Here is a 20,911-nt window from a genome sequence, read left to right on the forward strand (position 1 = left end):
ACACACCACCGTTGGATAGGAACACCACCTGGTTGGATAGGAACACCCCCTGGTTGGACAGTAACAAACCACGGTTGGATAGGAACACCCCCTGGATGGACAGTAACACACCACTGTTGGATAGGTACACCCCCTGGTTGGATAGGAACACCCGCTGGTTCAACTGTAACACCCCCCTGGTTCGACAGTAACACACCCCATGGTTGGATAGGAATAACCCCTGGCTGGACAGTAACACATCACTGTTGGATAGGAACACCCCCTGGTTGGACAGTAACATACCACTGTTGTATAGGAACACCCCCTGGCTGGACAGTAACACATCACTGTTGGATAGGAACACCCCCTGGTTGGACAGTAACACATCACTGTTGGATAGGAACACCCCCTGGTTGGACAGTAACATACCACTGTTGGATAGGAACACCCCCTGGTTGGACAGTAACACATCACTGTTGGATAGGAACACCCCCTGGTTGGACAGTAACATACCACTGTTGGATAGGAACACCCCCTGGTTGGACAGTAACACACCACCATTGGATAGGAACAACCCCTGGCTGGACAGTAACACATCACTGTTGGATAGGAACACCCCCTGGTTGGACAGTAACATACCACTGTTGGATAGGAAAACCCCCTGGTTGAACAGTAACACATCACTGTTGGATAGGAACACCCCCTGGTTGGACAGTAACATACCACTGTTGGATAGGAACACCCCCTTGTTGGACAGTAACACATCACTGTTGGATAGGAACACCCCCTGGTTGGACAGTAACATACCACTGTTGGATAGGAACACCCCCTTGTTGGACAGTAACACATCACTGTTGGATAGGAAAACCCCCTGGTTGGACAGTAACACACCACCTTTGGATAGGAAAACCCCCTGGTTGGACAGTAACACACCACCTTTGGATAGGAACACCCCCTTGCTGGACAGTAACACACCACAGTTGGACAGGAACACCCCCTGGTTGGACAGTAGTACACCACTGTTGGATAGGAACACCCCCTGGTTGGACAGTAACACAACACCATTGGATTGGAACACCCCCTTGCTGGACAGTAACAAACCACAGTTGGACAGGAACACCCCCTGGTTGGATAGGAACACCCCCTTGTTGGATAGGAACACCCCCTGGTTCGACAGTAACACCCCCTGGTTGGACAGTAACACACCCCATGGTTGGATAGGAATACCCCCTGGTTGGACAGTAACACAACACCATTGGATAGGAACACCCCCTTGCTGGACAGTAACACACCACAGTTGGACAGGAACACCCCCTGGTTGGATAGGAACACCCTTTTGTTGGATAGGAACACCCCCTGGTTGGACAGTAACACACCACCTTTGGATAGGAACACCCCCTTGCTGGACAGTAACACACCACAGTTGGACAGGAACACCCCCTGGTTGGACAGTAACACAACACCATTGGATAGGAACACCCCCTTGCTGGACAGTAACACACCACAGTTGGACAGGAACAGCCCCTGGTTGGATAGGAACACCCCCTTGTTGGATAGGAACACCCCCTGGTTGGACAGTAATACACCACTGTTGGATAGGAACATCCCCTTTGTCGGACAGGACAATCCCCCCTGTTGGACAATAACACCACGTTGTTTGACAGGAACAACCCCCTTGTTGGACAGGAACAACCCCCTTGTTGGACAGGAACAACCCCCTTGTTGGACAGGAACAACCCCCTTGTTGGACAGGAACACCTTGTTGGGCAGGAAAACCTTGTTGGGCAGGAAAACCTCCCTTGTTGGACACCCTCGCTATCGGTGGTGATAACCTGGTCCAGAACGATGTCATAGCAGTCCCGTGAAAGACTAAATGTTTTCAAACTGTGTATTGGTTTATTCTCATATCATGTCCTTCAAAAACATACCATTTAGTATTTTCTACAAAACCTATGTGAATGTTAATATTATTATTAGAATGTTGATACAGACCAAACACAAACCTTTCGTAGCACATAAAACACATTAAAAACGATTAAAATATCAGATAAATCTTGTTGCACACTCAGTAGTTCAATAACAAACTTTAATCTAACTGCTTATTCTTTCAAATCTGTGGAGAAGATTTGAGTAGTTACCAAATTTACTTGAAATAAACATACATTCTTATTGTAAAAGACGAGAGTGTATAAAAAATACATTATAAAATAACTGAGATGTCAAACATAACCATGAGGAAAATAGCCTGGCGTACATTTGTGATGGGGAAGTCAGATACGATATTGTCAACACAGAAACAAATGATTTTTGAATAGTCTGATAACAACAAATGAGGTAAACATTATATGGAATTTGAAGTTTGTTAGTTGCAACTGTAGGCCTATGTTACTCTATGATATCACCCTGAGAGGGGCCATTCAGATGAGGGCCAGAGCTGGTTTTTCCCCTACAATTAGAATGACTGGCATGTGTACACTCAATATGGCTTCCCGTCAACTCATCATGGACGCTGACATGAATGAAATCATGCGTTCTAGTTATTCTAATTTCCTTTCATGGTTGTCTTCTCTTCTCTACGCCATCTCAATTGGTTCTTCTTGCAGTTGTGTCTCCAGCTTGACATCTTTCACTTTCTTTGTATCACTTTTGTGATTCTTCCTGATATTTGATATAAAAGAACAGTTCGTTATTTGTAGCATAAATATGCTAAAAAAATACTAAAATAGAACAAACTGAGTAATTCTAATTGTCCTGTTCAACTAGTTTCCTAACAGAAGAGATTACAGAAGAGAATGATGAATAGTGTATTTACTTGCTCTGCATGGCCAGGACAACAATGACTATGATGAGTATTGCTCCAGTGATCCCAAACACCACTCCTAGAATCAGGGCTGCAGGAAACAGAATAACAGGTCAGTGTTTAATTAACAGAAGATAATAAATGAATATTAAGTCCAAACTGTTGAACAGGCCTACAGTATTTTGTTTTTTTAACAGACCTACACTACACAGTGCCTTTGGAACATATTCATAACCCTTGGCTTTTTCCACATTTTGTTACTTAACAGCATTATTCTAAAATGGATTAAATTATTTATTTTTCTCATTAATCATTAATACCCCATAATGACAAAGTGAAAAAGTGTTTTTAGAATTTTTGCAAATGTTAAACAATTATATATGAGACACAAACATGAGACTCGAAATTGAGCTCAGGTGCATCCTGTTTCCATTGATGATCCTTGAGATGTTTCTATAACTTGATTGGAGTCCATCTGTGGTAAATTCAACTGATTGGACATGATTTGGAAAGGCACACACCTGTCTATATAAGGTCCCACAGTTTGGAAACATCAAGACTCTTCCTAGAGCTGCCCCCCGGCCAAACTAAGCAATCGGGGGACAAGGGCCTTGGTCAGGGAGGTGACCAAAAACCTAATGGTCCCTGGGACAGAGCTCCAGAGTTCCTCTGTGGAGATGGGAGAAACTTCCAGAAGGACAACCATCTCTGCAGCACTCCACCAAGCAGGCCTTTATGGTAGAGTGGCCAGACGGAAGCCACTCCTCAGTAAAAGGCACATGATAGCCCTCTTGAAGTTTGCCAAAAGGCACCTAAAGGACTCTCAGACCATGAGAAAAAAAGATTCTCTGGTCTGATGAAACCAAAATTTAACTGAATGCCAAGCGCCAGGTCTGGAGGAAACCTGGCACCATCATCCCTACGGTGAAGCATGGTGGTGGAGGCATCATGCTTTGGGGATGTTTTTCATAGGCAGAGACTGGGAGACTAGTCAGGATCGAGGGAAAGATAAACGGAGCAAAGTACGGAGAGACCCTTGATGAACCCTGTGAAAGGTCTGAATACTTATATAAATGTGATATTTGTTTTTTATTTTTAATAGATTAGCACAGATTTCTAAAGAACGGTTTTGATTCGTCATTATGGGGTATTGTGTGTTGACTGGTGAGGAAAAAAAAGATTTAATCAATTTTAGAATAAGGCTGTAACGTAACAAATGTGGAAAAAATTAAGGGGTCTGAATACTTCCGAATGCACTGTACAATACAAAAGTATGTGGACACCACTTCAAATGATTGGATTTGGCTATTTCAGCCACATTCGTTTGCTGACAGGTGTATAACATCGAGCACACTGCTCGACCTCACTAATGCTCTTGTGGCTGAATGGAAGCAAGTCCCCGCAGCAATAATCCAACATCTAGTGGAAAGCCTTCCCAGAAGAGTGGAGGCTGTTATAGCAGCAAAGGGTAGACCAACTCCATATTAATGCCCATGATTTTGGAATGGGATGTTCGACAGGTGTCCACATTAATTTGGTCATGTAGTGTATTTCTCTACTCACCAACAGGAGTATCGGGCTCATCCTCCTCCTCTTCAGTACCCTCATCTGATGACAGAACATGTCAGAAATATTATAGACAACATAATATTAGATTATTATAATATCAGATTATTATAGACATAACATCAGATTGTTATAGAAATTATAATCAGATTAATATAGATATTATAATATCAGATTGTTATAGATATTATAATATCAGATTGTTATTCAACATGACATTCATCTGTAGTTAGTTTTCAGTTTCATTGAACACTACAAGAATAATTGATATTTCATCATTGATTAATACATTTTTTGCTCTGCTATGTAATTTTATGTAATGTCATTTTACCATGAATCCCAGCACAGGTGGCATTACAGGCATGATGGTCGATGAACCTGTTCCCGTTCCCCACACAGCCAGTCCAGTGAAACTTCTTACACTTCTCATGGATGGGGTCGTAGAAATAACGCAGGTAGGTGCCAAAGCATTCACCCAGAGCCTTCTTGAAGTGGCAGGCTTTTGACTCTGGGGAAGGACAAGGGTTGGGTATGGAGAGATGGCATTAATTACACACTAAGATGTGTGATTAATTACACACTAGGACACATTGCTCTTACAATGGAAAGCATAGGGTCATATGCAATCCCAGATTGCAATTCCTATGGCTTCCACTAGATGTCAGCAGTCTTTGTTCATTGAAAAATGAAGAATAAATATGAGTTTTAGTACAATGACACAAGTTCGGAAATCCGTGTTTGAGTTCGCAGCGAAGCGAACCTGCTAATTTTGCTTTCCTATTGAACATACTTCTTTAATTATAGTGTAATTACATTTTAGGGTACGTGAGGAATAAATAGAAACGTATTTTTACTTGTTAAAACAAAGTTTAAGTGTAGAATTCGGATTCCATTCTTTCCATGTTAAACGAGTGGATTACTCAAATCGATGGCGCCAACTAAATTGACTTTGGGATATAAAGAAGGATTTTATCTAACAAAACGACACTACATGTTGTAGCTGGGACCCTTTGGATTGCAAATCAGAGGAAGATTTTCAAAAAGTAAGTGAATATTTAATCGCTATTTGTGAATTTATGAAACCTGTGCTGGTTGGAAAATATTTTGATGTGGGGTGCCGTCCTCAAACAATCGCATGGCATGTTTTGCTGTAAAGCCTATTGTAAATCGGACAATTCAGTTAGATTAACAATCATTTAAGCTTTTAACAGATATAAGACATGTACCTAAATGTTTAATATCCATACATTTTATGATTATTTATTTGAATTTGATCGCACTCCAATTTCACCGGAAATTGTCAACAGGTGTCCCGCTGGCAGGATGCCTAGCTCATGTGTACATATTTGTATGAACATAGCAACATTCAACAACTGAGACATAAACTGAACAAGTTCCACAGACATGTGACTAACAGAAATTGAATAATGTGTTCCTGAACAAAGGGGGAGACAAAATCAAAAGTAAGTCATTATCTGGTGTGGCCACCAGCTGCATTAAGTACTGCAGTGCATCTCCTCCTCATGGACTGCACCAGATTTGCCAGTTCTTGCTGTGAGATGTTACCCCACTCTTCCACCAAGGTACCTGCAAGTTCCTAGACATTTCTGGGGGAATGGCCTCCTCCTCCGATCCAACAGGTCCCAGATGTGCTCAATCAGTGGGATTGAGATCTGGGCTTTTTGCTGGCCATGGCAGAACACTGACATTCCTGTCTTGCAGGAAATCACGCACAGAATGAGCAGTATGGCTGGTGGCAGTCATGCTGGAGGGTCATGTCAGGATGAGCCTGCGGGAAGGGTACCACATGAGGGAGGAGGATGTCTTTCCTGTAACGCACAGCGTTGAGATTGCCTGCAATGACAACAAGCTCAGTCCGATGACGCTGTGACACACCGGCCCAGACCATGACGGACCATCCACCTCCGAATTGATCCCGCTCAAGAGTACAGTTCTCGGTATAATGCTCATTCCTTCGATGATAAACGCAAATCCGACCATCATCCCTGGTGAGACAAAACCGTGACATGTCAGTGAAGAGCTCTTTATGAGCTAAACGACTACCGCCCTGTAGTACTCACTTCCGTCATGATGAAGTCAAGTCAAGTCAAGGACCATATCTCCTCCACCCTACCTGACACCCTACCTGACCCACTCCAATTTGCTTACCGCCCAAATAGGTCCACAGACGACGCAATCGCAACCACACTGCCCTAACCCATCTGGAAAAGAGGAATACCTATGTGAGAATGCTGTTCATCGACCACAGCTCAGCATTTAACACCATAGTACCCTCCAAGCTCGTCATCAAGCTCGAGACCCTGGGTCTCAACCCCACCCTGTGCAACTGGGTACTGGACTTCCTGACGGGCCGCCCCCAGGTGGTGAGGGTAGGCAACAACATCTCCTCCCCGCTGATCCTCAACACTGGGGCCCCACAAGGGTGCGTTCTGAGCCCTCTCCTGTACTCCCTGTTCACCCACGACTGCGTGGCCACGCACGCCTCCAACTCAATCATTAAGTTTGCGGACGACACAACAGTGGTAGGCTTGATTACCAACAACGACGAGACGGCCTACAGGGAGGAGGTGAGGGCCCTCGGAGTGTGGTGTCAGGAAAATAACCTCACACTCAACGTCAACAAAACTAAGGAGATGATTGTGGACTTCAGGAAACAGCAGAGGGAACACCCCCCTATCCACATCGATGGAACAGCAGTGGAGAGGGTAGTATGTTTTAAGTTCCTCGGCGTACACATCACAGACAAACTGAATTGGTCCACTCACACAGACAGCATTGTGAAGAAGGCGCAGCAGCGCCTCTTCAACCTCAGGAGGCTGAAGAAATTCAGCTTGACACCAAAAGCACTCACAAACTTCTACAGATGCACAATCGAGAGCATCCTGGCGGGCTGTATCACCGCCTGGTACGGCAACTGCTCCGCCCTCAACCGTAAGGCTCTCCAGAGGGTAGTGAGGTCTGCACAACGCATCACCGGGGGCAAACTACCTGCCCTCCAGGACACCTACACCACCCGATGTCACAGGAAGGCCATAAAGATCATCAAGGACATCAACCACCCGAGCCACTGCCTGTTCACCCCACTATCATCCAGAAGGCGAGGTCAGTACAAGTGCATCAAAGCTGGGACCGAGAGACTGAAAAACAGCTTCTATCTCAAGGCCATCAGACTGTTAAACAGCCACCACTAACATTGAGTGGCTGCTGCCAACACACTGACACTGACTCAACTCCAGCCACTTTAATAATGGGAATTGATGGGAAATTATGTAAATATATCACTAGCCACTTTAAACAATGCTACCTTATTTAATGTTACTTACCCTACATTATTCATCTCATATGCATACGTATATACTGTACTCTATATCATCGACTGTATCCTTATGTAATACATGTATCACTAGCCACTTTAACTATGCCACTTTGTTTACATACTCATCTCATATGTATATACTGTACTCGATACCATCTACTGTATCTTGCCTATGCTGCTCTGTACCATCACTCATTCATATATCCTTATGTACATATTCTTTATCCCCTTACACTGTGTACAAGACAGTAGTTTTGGAATTGTTAGTTAGATTACTTGTTATTACTGCATTGTCGGAACTAGAAGCACAAGCATTTCGCTACGCTCGCATTAAATCATCAAATCAAATCAAATTTATTTATATAGCCCTTCGTACATCAGCTGATATCTCAAAGTGCTGTATAGAAACCCAGCCTAAAACCCCAAACAGCAAGCAATGCAGGTGTAGAAGCACGGTGGCTAGGAAAAACTCCCTAGAAAGGCCAAAACCTAGGAAGAAACCTAGAGAGGAACCAGGCTATGTGGGGTGGCCAGTCCTCTTCTGGCTGTGCCGGGTGGAGATTATAACAAAACATTGTCAAGATGTTCAAATGTTCATAAATGACCAGCATGGTCGAATAATAATAAGGCAGCTGCTAACCATGTGTATGTGACAAATAAAAAATTAAATAAATAAAAATTTGGTAGGCTTGATTACCAACAACGACGAGACGGCCAACTGGGAGGAGATGAGGGCCCTCGGAGTGTGGTGTCAGGAAAATTACCTCACACTCAATGTCAACAAAACAGAGGAGATGATTGTGGACTTCAGGAAACAGCAGAGGGAGCACCCCCCTATCCACACACAACGCACACGACGGGACAGTAGTGGAGAGGGAAGTAAGTTTTAAGTTCCTCGGCGTACACATCACGGACAAACTCCGCCCACAACCGTAAGGCTCTCCAGAGGGTAGTGAGGTCTGCACAACGCATCACCGGGGGCAAACTACCTGCCACCACTAACATTGAGTGGCTGCTGCCAACAGACTGACTCAACTCCAGCCACTTTAATAATGAAAATTCATCAATATTGATGTAAAAATGTATCACTGGCCACTTTAAACAATGCCACTTAATATAATGTTTACATACCCTACATTACTCATCTCATATGTATATACTGTACTCGATACCATCTACTACATCTTGCCTATGCCGTTCTGTAACATCACTCATTCATATATCTTTATGTACATATTCTTTATCCCTTTACACTTGTGTGTATAAGGAAGTAGTTGTGGAATTGTTAGATTACTCATTGGTTATTACTGCATTGTCAGAACTAGAAGCACAAGCATTTCGCTACACTCGCATTAACATCTGCTAACCATGTGTATGTGACCAATAACATCTGCTAACCATGTGTATGTGACCAATAACATCTGCTGACCATGTGTATGTGACATATAAAATTTGATTTGATTTATGCCAGTCCTGTCTGGTCCAGCAACGGTGGGTTTGTGCCCATAAGCGACATTGTTGCCGGTGATGTCTGATGAGGAACTGCCTTACAACAGGCCTACAAGCCCTCAGTCCAGCCTCTCTCAGCCTATTGCGGACAGTCTAACCACTGATGGAGGGATTGTACATTCCCGGTGTAACTCTGCAGTTGTTCTTGCCATCCTGCACCTGTCCCACAGGTGTGATGTTCGGATGTACCGATCCTGTGAAGGTGTTGTTACACGGGGTCTGCCATTACGAGGACGATCAGCTTGTCCGTCCTGTCTCCCTGTAGCGCTGTCTTAGGTGTCTCACAGTACGGACATTGCAACTTATTGCCCCGGCCACATCTGCAGTCCTCATGCCTCCTTGCAGCATGCCTAAAGCACATTCACACAGATGAGCAGGGACCCTGGGAATTTTTATTTTGGTGTTTTTCAGAGTCAGTAGAAAGGCCTCTTTAGTGTCCTAAGTTTATAGTTGGGAAAGCTGTCAATGTTTTGGTCCTTAAATGAAACTGGTACACTTTTTTTTAAATCACAATTTTCTTTAACCAATTATGGTCTTTAAGTTGTGACTAGGGAGCAGTATTTTCATTTTTGGAAAAAAAAAACGTTCCCGTAGTAAACGGGATATTTTGTCAGGACAAGATGCTAGAATATGCATATAATTGACAGTTTAGGATAGAAAACACTCTATAGTTTCCAAAACCGTAAAAAATATTGTCTGTGAGTATAACAGAACTGATGTTGCAAGCGAAAGCCTGAGAAAAATCCAATCCGGAAGTGCCTCATGTTTTGAAAGCGCTACATCCTATGCTTTCATATTGAGCAGTGAATGGGCTATCAACCAGATTACGCTTTCTACGTATTCCCCAAGGTGTCTACAGCATTGTGACGTAGTTTTTTACGCATTTATGTTGAAGAATACCCGTAAGCGGCTACATTGCGCAAGTGGTCACCTGATGCTCCCAGAGAGATTCTCGTGTAAAATACAGTGGTAGCCATTACTCCAATCGGTCCTACTGAAAAACGAATTGTCCCGATGGATATATTATCGAATAGATATTTGAAAAACACCTTGAGGATTGATTATAAACAACGTTTGCCATGTTTCTGTCTATATTATGGAGCTAATTTGGAATATTTTTCGACGTTTTCGTGACTGCAATTTCCGGGCGATTTCTCAGCCAAATGTGAAGAACAAACGGAGCTATTTCGCCTACAAAAATAATATTTTTGGAAAAAAGGAACATTTGCTATCTAACTGGGAGTCTCGTGAGTGAAAACATCCGAAGCTCGTCAAAGGTAAACGATTTAATTTGATTGCTTTTCTGATTTCCGTGACCAAGTTACCTGCTGCTAGCTGGACAAAATGCTATGCTAGGCTATTGATGAACATACACAAATGCTTGTCTAGCTTTGGCTGTAAAGCATATTTTGAAAATCTGAGATGACAGGGTGATTAACAAAAGGCTAAGCTGTGTCTCAATATATTTCATTTGTGATTTTCATGAATAGGAATATTTTCTAGGAATATTTATGTCCGTTGCGTTATGCTAATTAGTGTCAGTCGATGATTACGCTCCCTCATGCGGGATGGGGAGTCAGTAGAGGTTATTAATGCAGCGCCGACAGACAAGTTCCTTACTTTCCCCCTGCCTCTTCCATTTGTTCTGTAATGCTGCAATTAGTTGGTTGTAATGTTGGGTAGAGCATTTCCATATATTTTTGTTAGCTGTATGTGTGACATATCATAAATAGGACTGGTGGAGTTATCATTTACAAAGATTATACATTTTTATTTTAATCAATTAGTTTGAGTTTAACCATAATATTTGTTGGATTATTTGTTCTGGCTTTTCTGGTGGATTAAACTGAAATTGTAACTAACTTTCTATGGCTTATTTTAAAAATAGAGATATTTGGAGAATATTTCCTTTTCAAATAACCGAAGTGTGATGTTGTAATCTAAATAAAAAGGCTGTTCTTGAACATGGGGTGAGACGTTATTACTAATCTGCTGAAGAACCAGTTTGGATTTAGTGAGGTCTAATGCTTTAATATTTAATATCTGTCCTCCGAATTAATATTTATTATATAAATAGTCTAGTTTAATTTTATCTGGCTTGCCATTCCAAATACAATGGAATACTTTTCATTGTTAAAAGGTCGCTAGGTGTAGGCAAGGCCATAAGCAAATTGGTAAACTGGGATAAATGACTAAAGATTTAAATCGGGATTTTCAACAAATAGATAGGGATTTTCCTTTCGATGGTAGCAAGATCTTATTTATTTTCGCTAACTTCTCATTAGAATATATTTTAATAGGATCATCTACTTTATGAAATGACTGCCTGATGCGATCGCATCGGTGAAATCAACTTCAATCGCGCTGCTTTGAGGGAAAGTGTACAGATGCAATCCACATTCCTAGCTAGGCTACCAATGTTGCAGTCTGGCTTTGGTTTTTAAAGCTTTACAATTAATAACCAAAAAACTAAATCGGCAACAAAACACCATGCAAAAGAGAAATGTGTAGACCTATTATAGCAGTAGCCTAGGTTGGTTACTCAACTACAATACATGTGGAACGCACCATACAACAATGCTGCATTCAACCACACTGATAATCCACGCAGTGAAAAAACATGTTCAATTTAAATGTTACAACAACCTAAAGCTAGGTTTGGGTTTTTGAGTTATTAAATCCCTTTTGATTAGGGTTGCAGCATATTATGCACATCTGCAGGCATAGCAGCAAAGGCTGGACTAATATTATTTATCTCTTTTTGTTTTATAAGTTGACATGCTATATACACCGTCCTTTGTACATAAGTGGGCATTATAAAGGCGCACATTTTTTTCCAATAAAACAATGGCCAGTTTGGGTCGCAGTTTCACGTTTAAAAACGACAACAAATGGGCTATGTCTGGCCCGCGAATTCGTTATATTTTTTTCAGTATGGTCCATGCGCTGATTGAGTTTGACACACCTGGGCGTATCTAATTATGAAGCTATATATTTATTTATAAAGCTAAAAACATGAGGCCTAACGTTAGACTTTGTCTATTTGGTAGGGTGTCATGTCATTGGAGGAGTGGGTGAGGGACCGACTTTTTCCCCTCTTATTGTTTTCGTTGGCTACAGCAAGAGATGCTGCAGTTGGGTCCAGCAAAATGAAGGCAGCTACACAATTGTAAAAACATTACAATACATTCACAACAGTTTTCACAACACACTACGTGCCCTCCCTATTCTAATACCACATACACTATCATTCAAAAGTTTGCGGTCACATAGAAATGTCCTTGTTTTTGAAAGAAAATTATTTTTTGTCCATTAAAATAGCATCAAATTGATCAGAAATACAGTGTAGACATTGTTAATGTTGTAAATGACTATTGTAGCTGGAAACGGCATATTTTTAATGGAATATCTATATAGGCGTACAGAGGCCCATTATCAGCAACCATCACTCCTGTATTCCAATGGCACTTTGTTAGCTAATCCAAGTTTATAATTTCAATAAAAGGCTAATTGATCATTAGAAAACCCTTTTGTAATTATGTTAGCACAGTTAAAAACTGCAATAAAACTGGCCTTCTTTAGACTAGTTGAGTATCTGGAGCATCAACATTTGTGGGTTTGATTACAGGCTCAAAATGGCTAGAAACAAAGACCTTTCTTCTGAAACTCGTCAGTCTTGTTCTGCGAAATGAAGACTATTCCATGCGAGAAATTGCCAAGAATCTGAAGATCTCATACAACGCTATGTATTACTGGAACAGCGCAAACTGGCTCTAGCCAGAATAGAGAGGGGTGGGAGGCCACGGTGCACAACTGAGCAAGAGGACAAGTACATTAGTGTGTCTCGTTTGAGAAACAGACGACTCACAAATCCTCAACTAGCAGCTTCATAAAATAGTACCCGCAAAACACCAGTCCCAACGTCAACAGTGAAGAGGTGACACCGGGATGCTGGCCTTCTAGTCAGAGTTACAAAGAAAAAGACATCTCTGATTGGCCAGTAAAAATAAAAATTAAGATGGGCAAAAGAACACGGACACTGGACAGAAGGCCAGCATCCCGGAGACGCCTCTTCACTGTTGACGTTGAGAGTGCGTATGTTACCATGTGTTTGTATGCATGTGGGTGTTGCTTAACAGTCCCCGCTGTTCCATAAGGTGTATTTTGATCATTTTTTAAAATCTAATTTTATTGCTTGCATGAGTTACTTGATGTGGAATAGAGTTCCACGTGTGCCTCCAATTGTCTGTTCTGGACTTGGGGACTGTAAAGAGACCTCTTGTGGCATGTCTTGTGGGGTATGCATGGGTGTCCGAGCTGTGTGCCAGTAGTTTAGACAGACAGCTCGGTACATTCATCATGTCAATACCTCTCATAAATAAAAGTAGTGATGAAGTCAATCTCTCCTCCACTTTGAGCCAGGAGAGATTTACATGCATATTATTAATGTTAGCTCTCCATGTACTTTTCAGGGCCAGCCATGCTGCCCTGTTCTGAGCCAACTGCAATTTTCCTGAGTCCTTTTTTGTGGCACCTGACCACACGACTGAACAGTAGTCCAGGTGTGACAAATCTAGGGCCTGTAGGACCTGCCTTGTTAATAATGCTGTTAAGAATGGAGAGCAGCACTTTATTATGGACAGACTTCTCCCCATCTTAGCTACTGTTGTATCAATATGTTTTGACCATGACAGTTTCCAATCCAGGGTTACTCCAAGCGGTTTAGTCTCCTCAATTTGCTAAATTTCCACAATATTCATTACAAGATTTAGTATAGGGTTCAGTAAATGATTTGTCCCAAATGCTTTTAGTTTTATAAATATTTAGGACTAACTCATTCCTTGCCAACCATTCTGAAACTAACTGCAGCCCTTTATTAAGTGTTGTCATTTCAATCGCTGAAGTAGCTGACATGTATAGTGTTGAGTCATCCTCATACATAGACACGCTTGCTTTACTGAAAGTCAGTGGCATGTCATTAGTAAACTTTGAAAAAAGTAATGGGCCTAGACAGCTGCCTTGGAGTATTCCTGATTCTGTTGGAGATGCTTCCATTAAGAACACCCTCTGTGTTCTGTTAGACAGAACTCTTTATCCACATTATAGCAAGGGGTGTAAAGCCATAACGCATACGTTTTTACAGCAGCAGACTATGATCGATAATGTCAAAAGCTGCACTGAAGTCTAACAAAACAGCCCACACAATCTTTTTATCATTTTCTCTCAGCCAATCATCAGTCATTTGTGTAAGTGCTCTGTTTGTTGAATGTCCTTCCCCACATGCGTGCTGAAATCCTGTCAATTTGTTTACTGTAAAATAACATTGTATCTGGTCAAGCACCATTTTTTTCCAGAAGTTTACTAAGGGTTGGTAACTGGCTGATTGGTCGGCTATTTGAGCCAGTAAAGGGGGCTTTACTATTCTTAGGTAGTGGAATTACTTTTGCTTCCCTCCAGGCCTGAGGGCACGTACTTTCTAGTAGGCTTAAATTGAAATGTGGAATATCGTCCGTTATTATCCATAGTAATTTTCCATCCAGATTGTCAGACCCCGGTGGCTTGTCATTGTTGATAGATAACGATCATTTTTCACCTCTTCCACACAGACTTTACAGAATTCAAAATTACAACGCTTGTCTTCCACCATTTGGTCAGATATAGTGTCAGCGTTTGTTGACATTCCCAAAATATTCTATGAATTGATGAAAACGTAAAAATGACCATATCTATCTGCTCACTTGTCAGAGAATAATAAAAGGTGTAATATTTTTTGCGGGCTGTATATAAACAGATTTTAAATCAGATGTCATGTTGCTAAAAGGCTATAAGTTCTACTTTAAATGTGTGTTATCTCACCGTCCACGGGATAGATCTCCTCTGCCTTGGCAGAACAGTTCCTCATACAGAGCCTCTCCAGGGTGAAGCGGTTAGCGTTGCCGCCCTCCCCCAGGTACTTGAAGGGGTAGCACAGGTCTTTTGCTGCGTCATAATACAGCAGGATCTGGAAGTCATCTGCTCCTGAGGTTGGAGCTGTACCCTCATCCTGTGGTAGGGAACAGTACTCTGTTGGAACACAGAGAGAAATGGAGAGGGAGGGTTGGACCATAGAAGATAAAAGGAACTTTTACAAAAGACAGGTGGAGAGAAGTGAGAACATCCTGTGTGCTGCTGGACCATGGAGAGATAAATTAGAACAGACAGGTAGAGAGACCTGAGAACATCCTGTGTGCTGCTGGACCATGGAGAGATGGAGATGAATTAGAACAGACAGGTAGAGAGACCTGAGAACATCCTGTGTGCTGCTGGACCATGGAGAGATGGGGATAAATTAGAACAGACAGGTAGAGAGACCTGAGAACATCCGGTGTGCTGCTGGACCATTGAGAGATGGGGATAAATTAGAACAGACAGGTAGAGAGACCTGAGAACATCCGGTGTGCTGCTGGACCATGGAGAGATGAAGATAAATTAGAACAGACAGGTAGAGAGACCTGAGAACATCCTGTGTGCTGCTGGACCATGGAGAGAAATTAGAACAGACAGGTAGAGAGAACTGAGAACATCCTGTGTGCTGCTGGACCATGGAGAGATGGAGATAAATTAGAACAGACAGGTAGAGAGACCCGAGAACATCCTGTGTGCTGCTGGACCATGGAGAGATAAATTAGAACAGACAGGTAGAGAGACCTGAGAACATCCTGTGTGCTGCTGGACCATGGAGAGATGGGGATAAATTAGAACAGACAGGTAGAGAGACGTGAGAACATCCTGTGTGCTGCTGGACCATGGAGAGATAAATTAGAACAGACAGGTAGAGAGACCTGAGAACATCCTGTGTGCTGCTGGACCATGGAGAGAAATTAGAACAGACAGGTAGAGAGAACTGAGAACATCCTGTGTGCTGCTGGACCATGGAGAGATGGAGATAAATTAGAACAGACAGGTAGAGAGACCTGAGAACATCCGGTGTGCTGCTGGACCATTGAGAGATGGGGATAAATTAGAACAGACAGGTAGAGAGACCTGAGAACATCCGGTGTGCTGCTGGACCATGGAGAGATGGAGATAAATTAGAACAGACAGGTAGAGAGACCTGAGAACATCCTGTGTGCTGCTGGACCATGGAGAGAAATTAGAACAGACAGGTAGAGAGAACTGAGAACATCCTGTGTGCTGCTGGACCATGGAGAGATGGAGATAAATTAGAACAGACAGGTAGAGAGACCCGAGAACATCCTGTGTGCTGCTGGACCATGGAGAGATAAATTAGAACAGACAGGTAGAGAGACCTGAGAACATCCTGTGTGCTGCTGGACCATGGAGAGATAAATTAGAACAGACAGGTAGAGAGAACTGAGAACATCCTGTGAGCTTCTCGAACATGGAGAGATAAATTAGAACAGACAGGTAGAGAGACCTGAGAACATCCTGTGTGCTGCTGGACCATGGAGAGATGGAGATAAAGTAGAGAGAACTGAGCAGACAGAACACATTTAGGGGTTGGATGCATTTAGAAAAATAGATTTTAAGATAAATTGCACTTGTATACCACTTGTATTTCTAATGTTGTAATGTCGCAGTATGAGGGGGAGAATTAGACAGACAAAGAATATGCACTACAAACAGTACATGCACTACATACATCCACTACGATTGAGTGCAGATGATTACCGTGCAATATGTTGAATGTAAATGTTTAACTAACTCTGTCACCAGAGAGGCCCACTCCTAGTTTTTATGATGGCTGTAAACATCATAATGTCATCTACAGTTTCACCACTCCCTTCTCAGTCCCACCCTCAACTCCCTCCTCAGTCCCACGTTTTCAATATGGCAGCCTAGAGGCTTTTTGGCTTCTTGTTTTTAAAGCAAGTCAAAGTGAGGGTGTCCATCACAGAGATGTATGTACGGTCTAATTATTTTTCTGGACGTATTAGGACGTATGTATCCAATCCCTTACAATGCAACACAGATTCCATCCAATCCCTTACAATGCAACACAGATTCCATTGGTAGAAAGATGTCCTTTTGCCAAGATGGTCTAGAACTCCAGAGAGAGCTGAAACCAAGACGGTCTAGAACTCCAGAGAGAGCTGAAACCAAGGTGGTCTAGACCTCCAGAGAGAGCTGAAACCAAGATGGTCTAGACCTCCAGAGAGAGAACTGGAACCAAGGTGGTCTAGACCTCCAGAGAGAGAACTGGAACCAAGATGTTCTAGACCTCCAGAGAGAGAACTGGAACCAAGGTGGTCTAGACCTCCAGAGAGAGAACTGGAACCAAGATGGTCTAGACCTCCAGAGAGAGAACTGGAACCAAGATGGTCTTGAACTCCAGAGAGAGCTGAAACCAAGACGGTATCGAACTCCAGAGAGAACTGAAACCAAGACGGTCTAGACCTCCAGAGAGAGAACTGGAACCAAGATGGTCTAGACCTCCAGAGAGAGAACTGAAACCAAGATGGGCTAGACCTCCAGAGAGAACTGAAACCAAGATGGTCTAGACCTCCAGAGAGAGAACTGGAACCAAGATGGTCTAGACCTCCAGAGAGAGAGCTGAAACCAAGATGTTCTAGACCTTCAGAGATGGTCAGAACACCATGCGGAAAACTGAACCAGGTCAAACCATCCAGCCTGCTGCCACAGCACAACTTCCCTGTATCTTATTGACCTTGACCGTAACCCCTCCCCAACCACTAGTCACAGCCCAACTAACTTCTCTGTATCTTATTGACCATAACCCCTTCTCATCCAGCAACCACAGCCCAACTAACTATCCTGATGGTATTAAGGTCTATAACAATTAGCTGTGGTCCCAGTCTGGGGTAGATTTGAGGTTGTTGAGTCCCTTAATGGCAGAAACCCATGTGACCCTCTCAGTTTGCGCAATGTCGATGTCGCAATATCATTGTTGGGCAAATGATTGTTCCTTGCTTTATAGGGTCCTAAAACATTTCAAATACAGGAAGCAGCATTCTCTGTAAACTCTGACTCCTAAACTGTAGGACAACAACATCCAACAACAAACCACCTTCTTTTCATCCTAGCCTTGATTCTCAGATTTACACCATGTGACCTGGACTTAGCACTACGCTGGTGTTGGATATGGCCCACAAGGTCGAAAGGTAAACCTTCAACACCTCATCAACGCCCATCAAAACAGATGAATATGAAGCATTCATATTTCACTGTACAATGTATACTCTATTCAACTGCTTCAGAAAGAAAACCTTTGACACAGAAACAGATGAGAATTAGTGCTTGTATTTTATTACGTCTTGATCTAAAGTAAAGCCTTCAACTGTCAGTGAAACCGCCATGTTGTCAGACTGATACTGCCACGGATCATAAAGGATTTGAAGAGAATAACATTTGACCTCCCTGTTCTATATTAGTTACAGTGTTACCATACATGCATAATCTTAGAATGGATAACATATTGAAACATGAGTAACTTCATTCATTGATTAAATTCATAAATATTGTTGTAAAATATTGTCATATTTTCTATATTGAATGAAAAGTGTGTTGGACTTTTTTGCACTCCCTCCCAAACTCAAGTGAAGTGAACTCAAGTTGAAGAGAAGCACAGACATGCTTCCCTTATTTCAAGTGGCAGAGGAGTAAAACTAATTGAAAAACATTACCAGCGTTTGATGCTAGAACGAAAACATAGTAAAAGAAGAGTTAAGACAACTTTATAAGCAGAGAACGGTTGAGAATCTGATGAAATCATAGTCTCAAAATGCAAATTAATTTCAGATGTACAGACAGAGCACTGACTGAGGTAGTCACATAAATACTAAATGATTGAACAAACCTGGTACTGACTGAGGTAGTCACATAAATACTAAATGATTGAACAAACCTGGTACTGACTGAGGTAGTCACATAAATACTAAATGATTGAACAAACCTGGTACTGACTGAGGTAGTCACATAAATACTAAATGATTGAACAAACCTGGTACTGACTGAGGTAGTCACATAAATACTAAATGATTGAACAAACCTGGTACTAACTGAGGTAGTCACATAAATACTAAATGATTGAACCTACCTGGTACTGACTGAGGTAGTCACATAAATACTAAATGATTGAACAAACCTGGTACTGACTGAGGTAGTCACACAAATACTAAATGGTTGAACCTACCTGGTACTGACTGAGGTAGTCACACATAAATACTAAATGATTGAACCTACCTGGTACTGACTGAGGTAGTCACACATAAATACTAAATGGTTGAACCTACCTGGTACTGACTGAGGTAGTCACACATAAATACTAAATGGTTGAACCTACCTGGTACTGACTGAGGTAGTCACACATAAATACTAAATGATTGAACCTACCTGGTACTGACTGAGGTAGTCACACATAAATACTAAATGATTGAACCTACCTGGTACTGACTGAGGTAGTCACACATAAATACTAAATGATTGAACCTACCTGGTACTTCAGTGTGAACCATGTAGAATGTAGCAAAAGCAAAAACCCCAAATATGACCATTTGTTTCATGATGTTGTCTGTGTGTTCTCTCTAGTCTTCAGCAGAGTGAATGACGATTGTAGTCTCCAGTAAACTACAGGGGAAGTGGAGGATTGGCAGTTAACATCACTGACCTTTGTACTTATAATGGTTCCTCTGATACCAGGGCTGTGTCCCAAACCCTATTCCCTATGGGCCCCAGGTAAAAGGAGTGTACTATAAGGGTATTGGGTGCAAAAAGGATATTAGCCTGTTCCCAGATCTGTTAGCCTGGTCCCAGATCTGTTTGTGCTGTATAGGTTAACATATAGAGAGGACGTCAAAACTCGATCTTTAACCAGAGATCACACTTTTTTTCAAATACTGTAAAAGTATTTGCTCCAATTTGTTTATTGAAGACAAGTTTAATTTGCTTTGAATCTAATGTTCCATGAATACATGTGCACAACAAAAATAAGGCAAACCAAGCAGGGACGGACTGGGACAAAAATTCAGCCCTGGCATTTCAGCCACGCTAGCCCACATCACCCCCATGTCTGTCACTCCTGTTAATCGCTATTACATATAGAGCCAACATATTCTTCCTACCTCCACTGCACTCAAGTCTAGCGTCCTTTACCACAGCACTGGGACCAGAAGACCAGGGGACCACACTGCCTGCACTGGGCCCAGCAACATCCTAGTTGTGAATGAATAATCACATGTCGTGACTTGACTTTAACATTGCTCTCAAATCAAATCAAATTGTATTAGTCACATGTGCCAAATACAGCAGGTGTAGACCTTACAGTGAAATGCTTACTTACGAGCCCCTAACCAACAATGCAGATAAAAAAAATATGAATAAGAATAAGAAATAAAAGTAATTTAAGAGCAGCAGTAAAACCACAATAGCGAGACTATATACAGGGGGTGCCGGTACAGAGTCAATATGCTTGGGCACCGGTTTGTTGAGGTAATATGTACATGTAGGTAGAGTTATTACAGTGACTATGCATAGACGATAACAACAGAGTGTAATAGCGGTGTAAAAGAGGGGGGGGGGGGGACAATCCCTGATGTCCTTACACAGCTCTCTGGTCTTGGCCATTGTGGAGAGGTTGGAGTCTGTCTGATTGAGTGTGTGGACAGGTGTCTTTTATACAGGTAACCAGTTCAAACAGGCGCAGTTAATACAGGTAATGAGTGGAGAACAGGAGGGCTGTAGTGCCGTCTGCAAACTTGATG

General features: G+C 42.2%; 1 protein-coding gene across 1 annotated transcript; it reads right to left on the reverse strand.

Annotated features, from left to right (window-relative positions):
* Positions 1–1,855: 1,855 nt before the first annotated feature.
* Positions 1,856–19,839, reverse strand: LOC110501429 (kunitz-type serine protease inhibitor bitisilin-3). The gene is made up of 6 exons (XM_021578996.3): positions 19,645–19,839; positions 15,048–15,254; positions 4,677–4,853; positions 4,343–4,387; positions 2,792–2,870; positions 1,856–2,637 (listed from the first exon to the last, which is right to left on the reverse strand). The coding sequence occupies exons 1-6, from the start codon at positions 19,712–19,714 to the stop codon at positions 2,553–2,555; spliced, it is 663 nt and encodes a 220-aa protein (XP_021434671.3). The 5' UTR covers positions 19,715–19,839; the 3' UTR covers positions 1,856–2,552.
* Positions 19,840–20,911: the final 1,072 nt, after the last annotated feature.

This window comes from Oncorhynchus mykiss, chromosome 2 (genome assembly GCF_057628025.1).
Source record: "Oncorhynchus mykiss isolate SJ-2025 chromosome 2, ASM5762802v1, whole genome shotgun sequence".
Classification (NCBI taxonomy): Eukaryota; Metazoa; Chordata; class Actinopteri; order Salmoniformes; family Salmonidae; genus Oncorhynchus; species Oncorhynchus mykiss.

What these genes read in the sequence shown, in the direction of transcription:
- LOC110501429 (XM_021578996.3), bottom strand. Translation starts at nt 19,714, where the DNA reads ATGAAACAAATGGTCATATTTGGGGTTTTTGCTTTTGCTACATTCTAC. An exon ending in GGTTCACACTGAAGTACCAG is followed by an intron (nt 15,255 to 19,644) that starts GTAGGTTCAATC and finishes GTGTTCCAACAG; the next exon opens with AGTACTGTTCCCTACCACAG. An exon ending in CACCTGTGCTGGGATTCATG is followed by an intron (nt 4,388 to 4,676) that starts GTAAAATGACAT and finishes TTCTGTCATCAG; the next exon opens with ATGAGGGTACTGAAGAGGAG.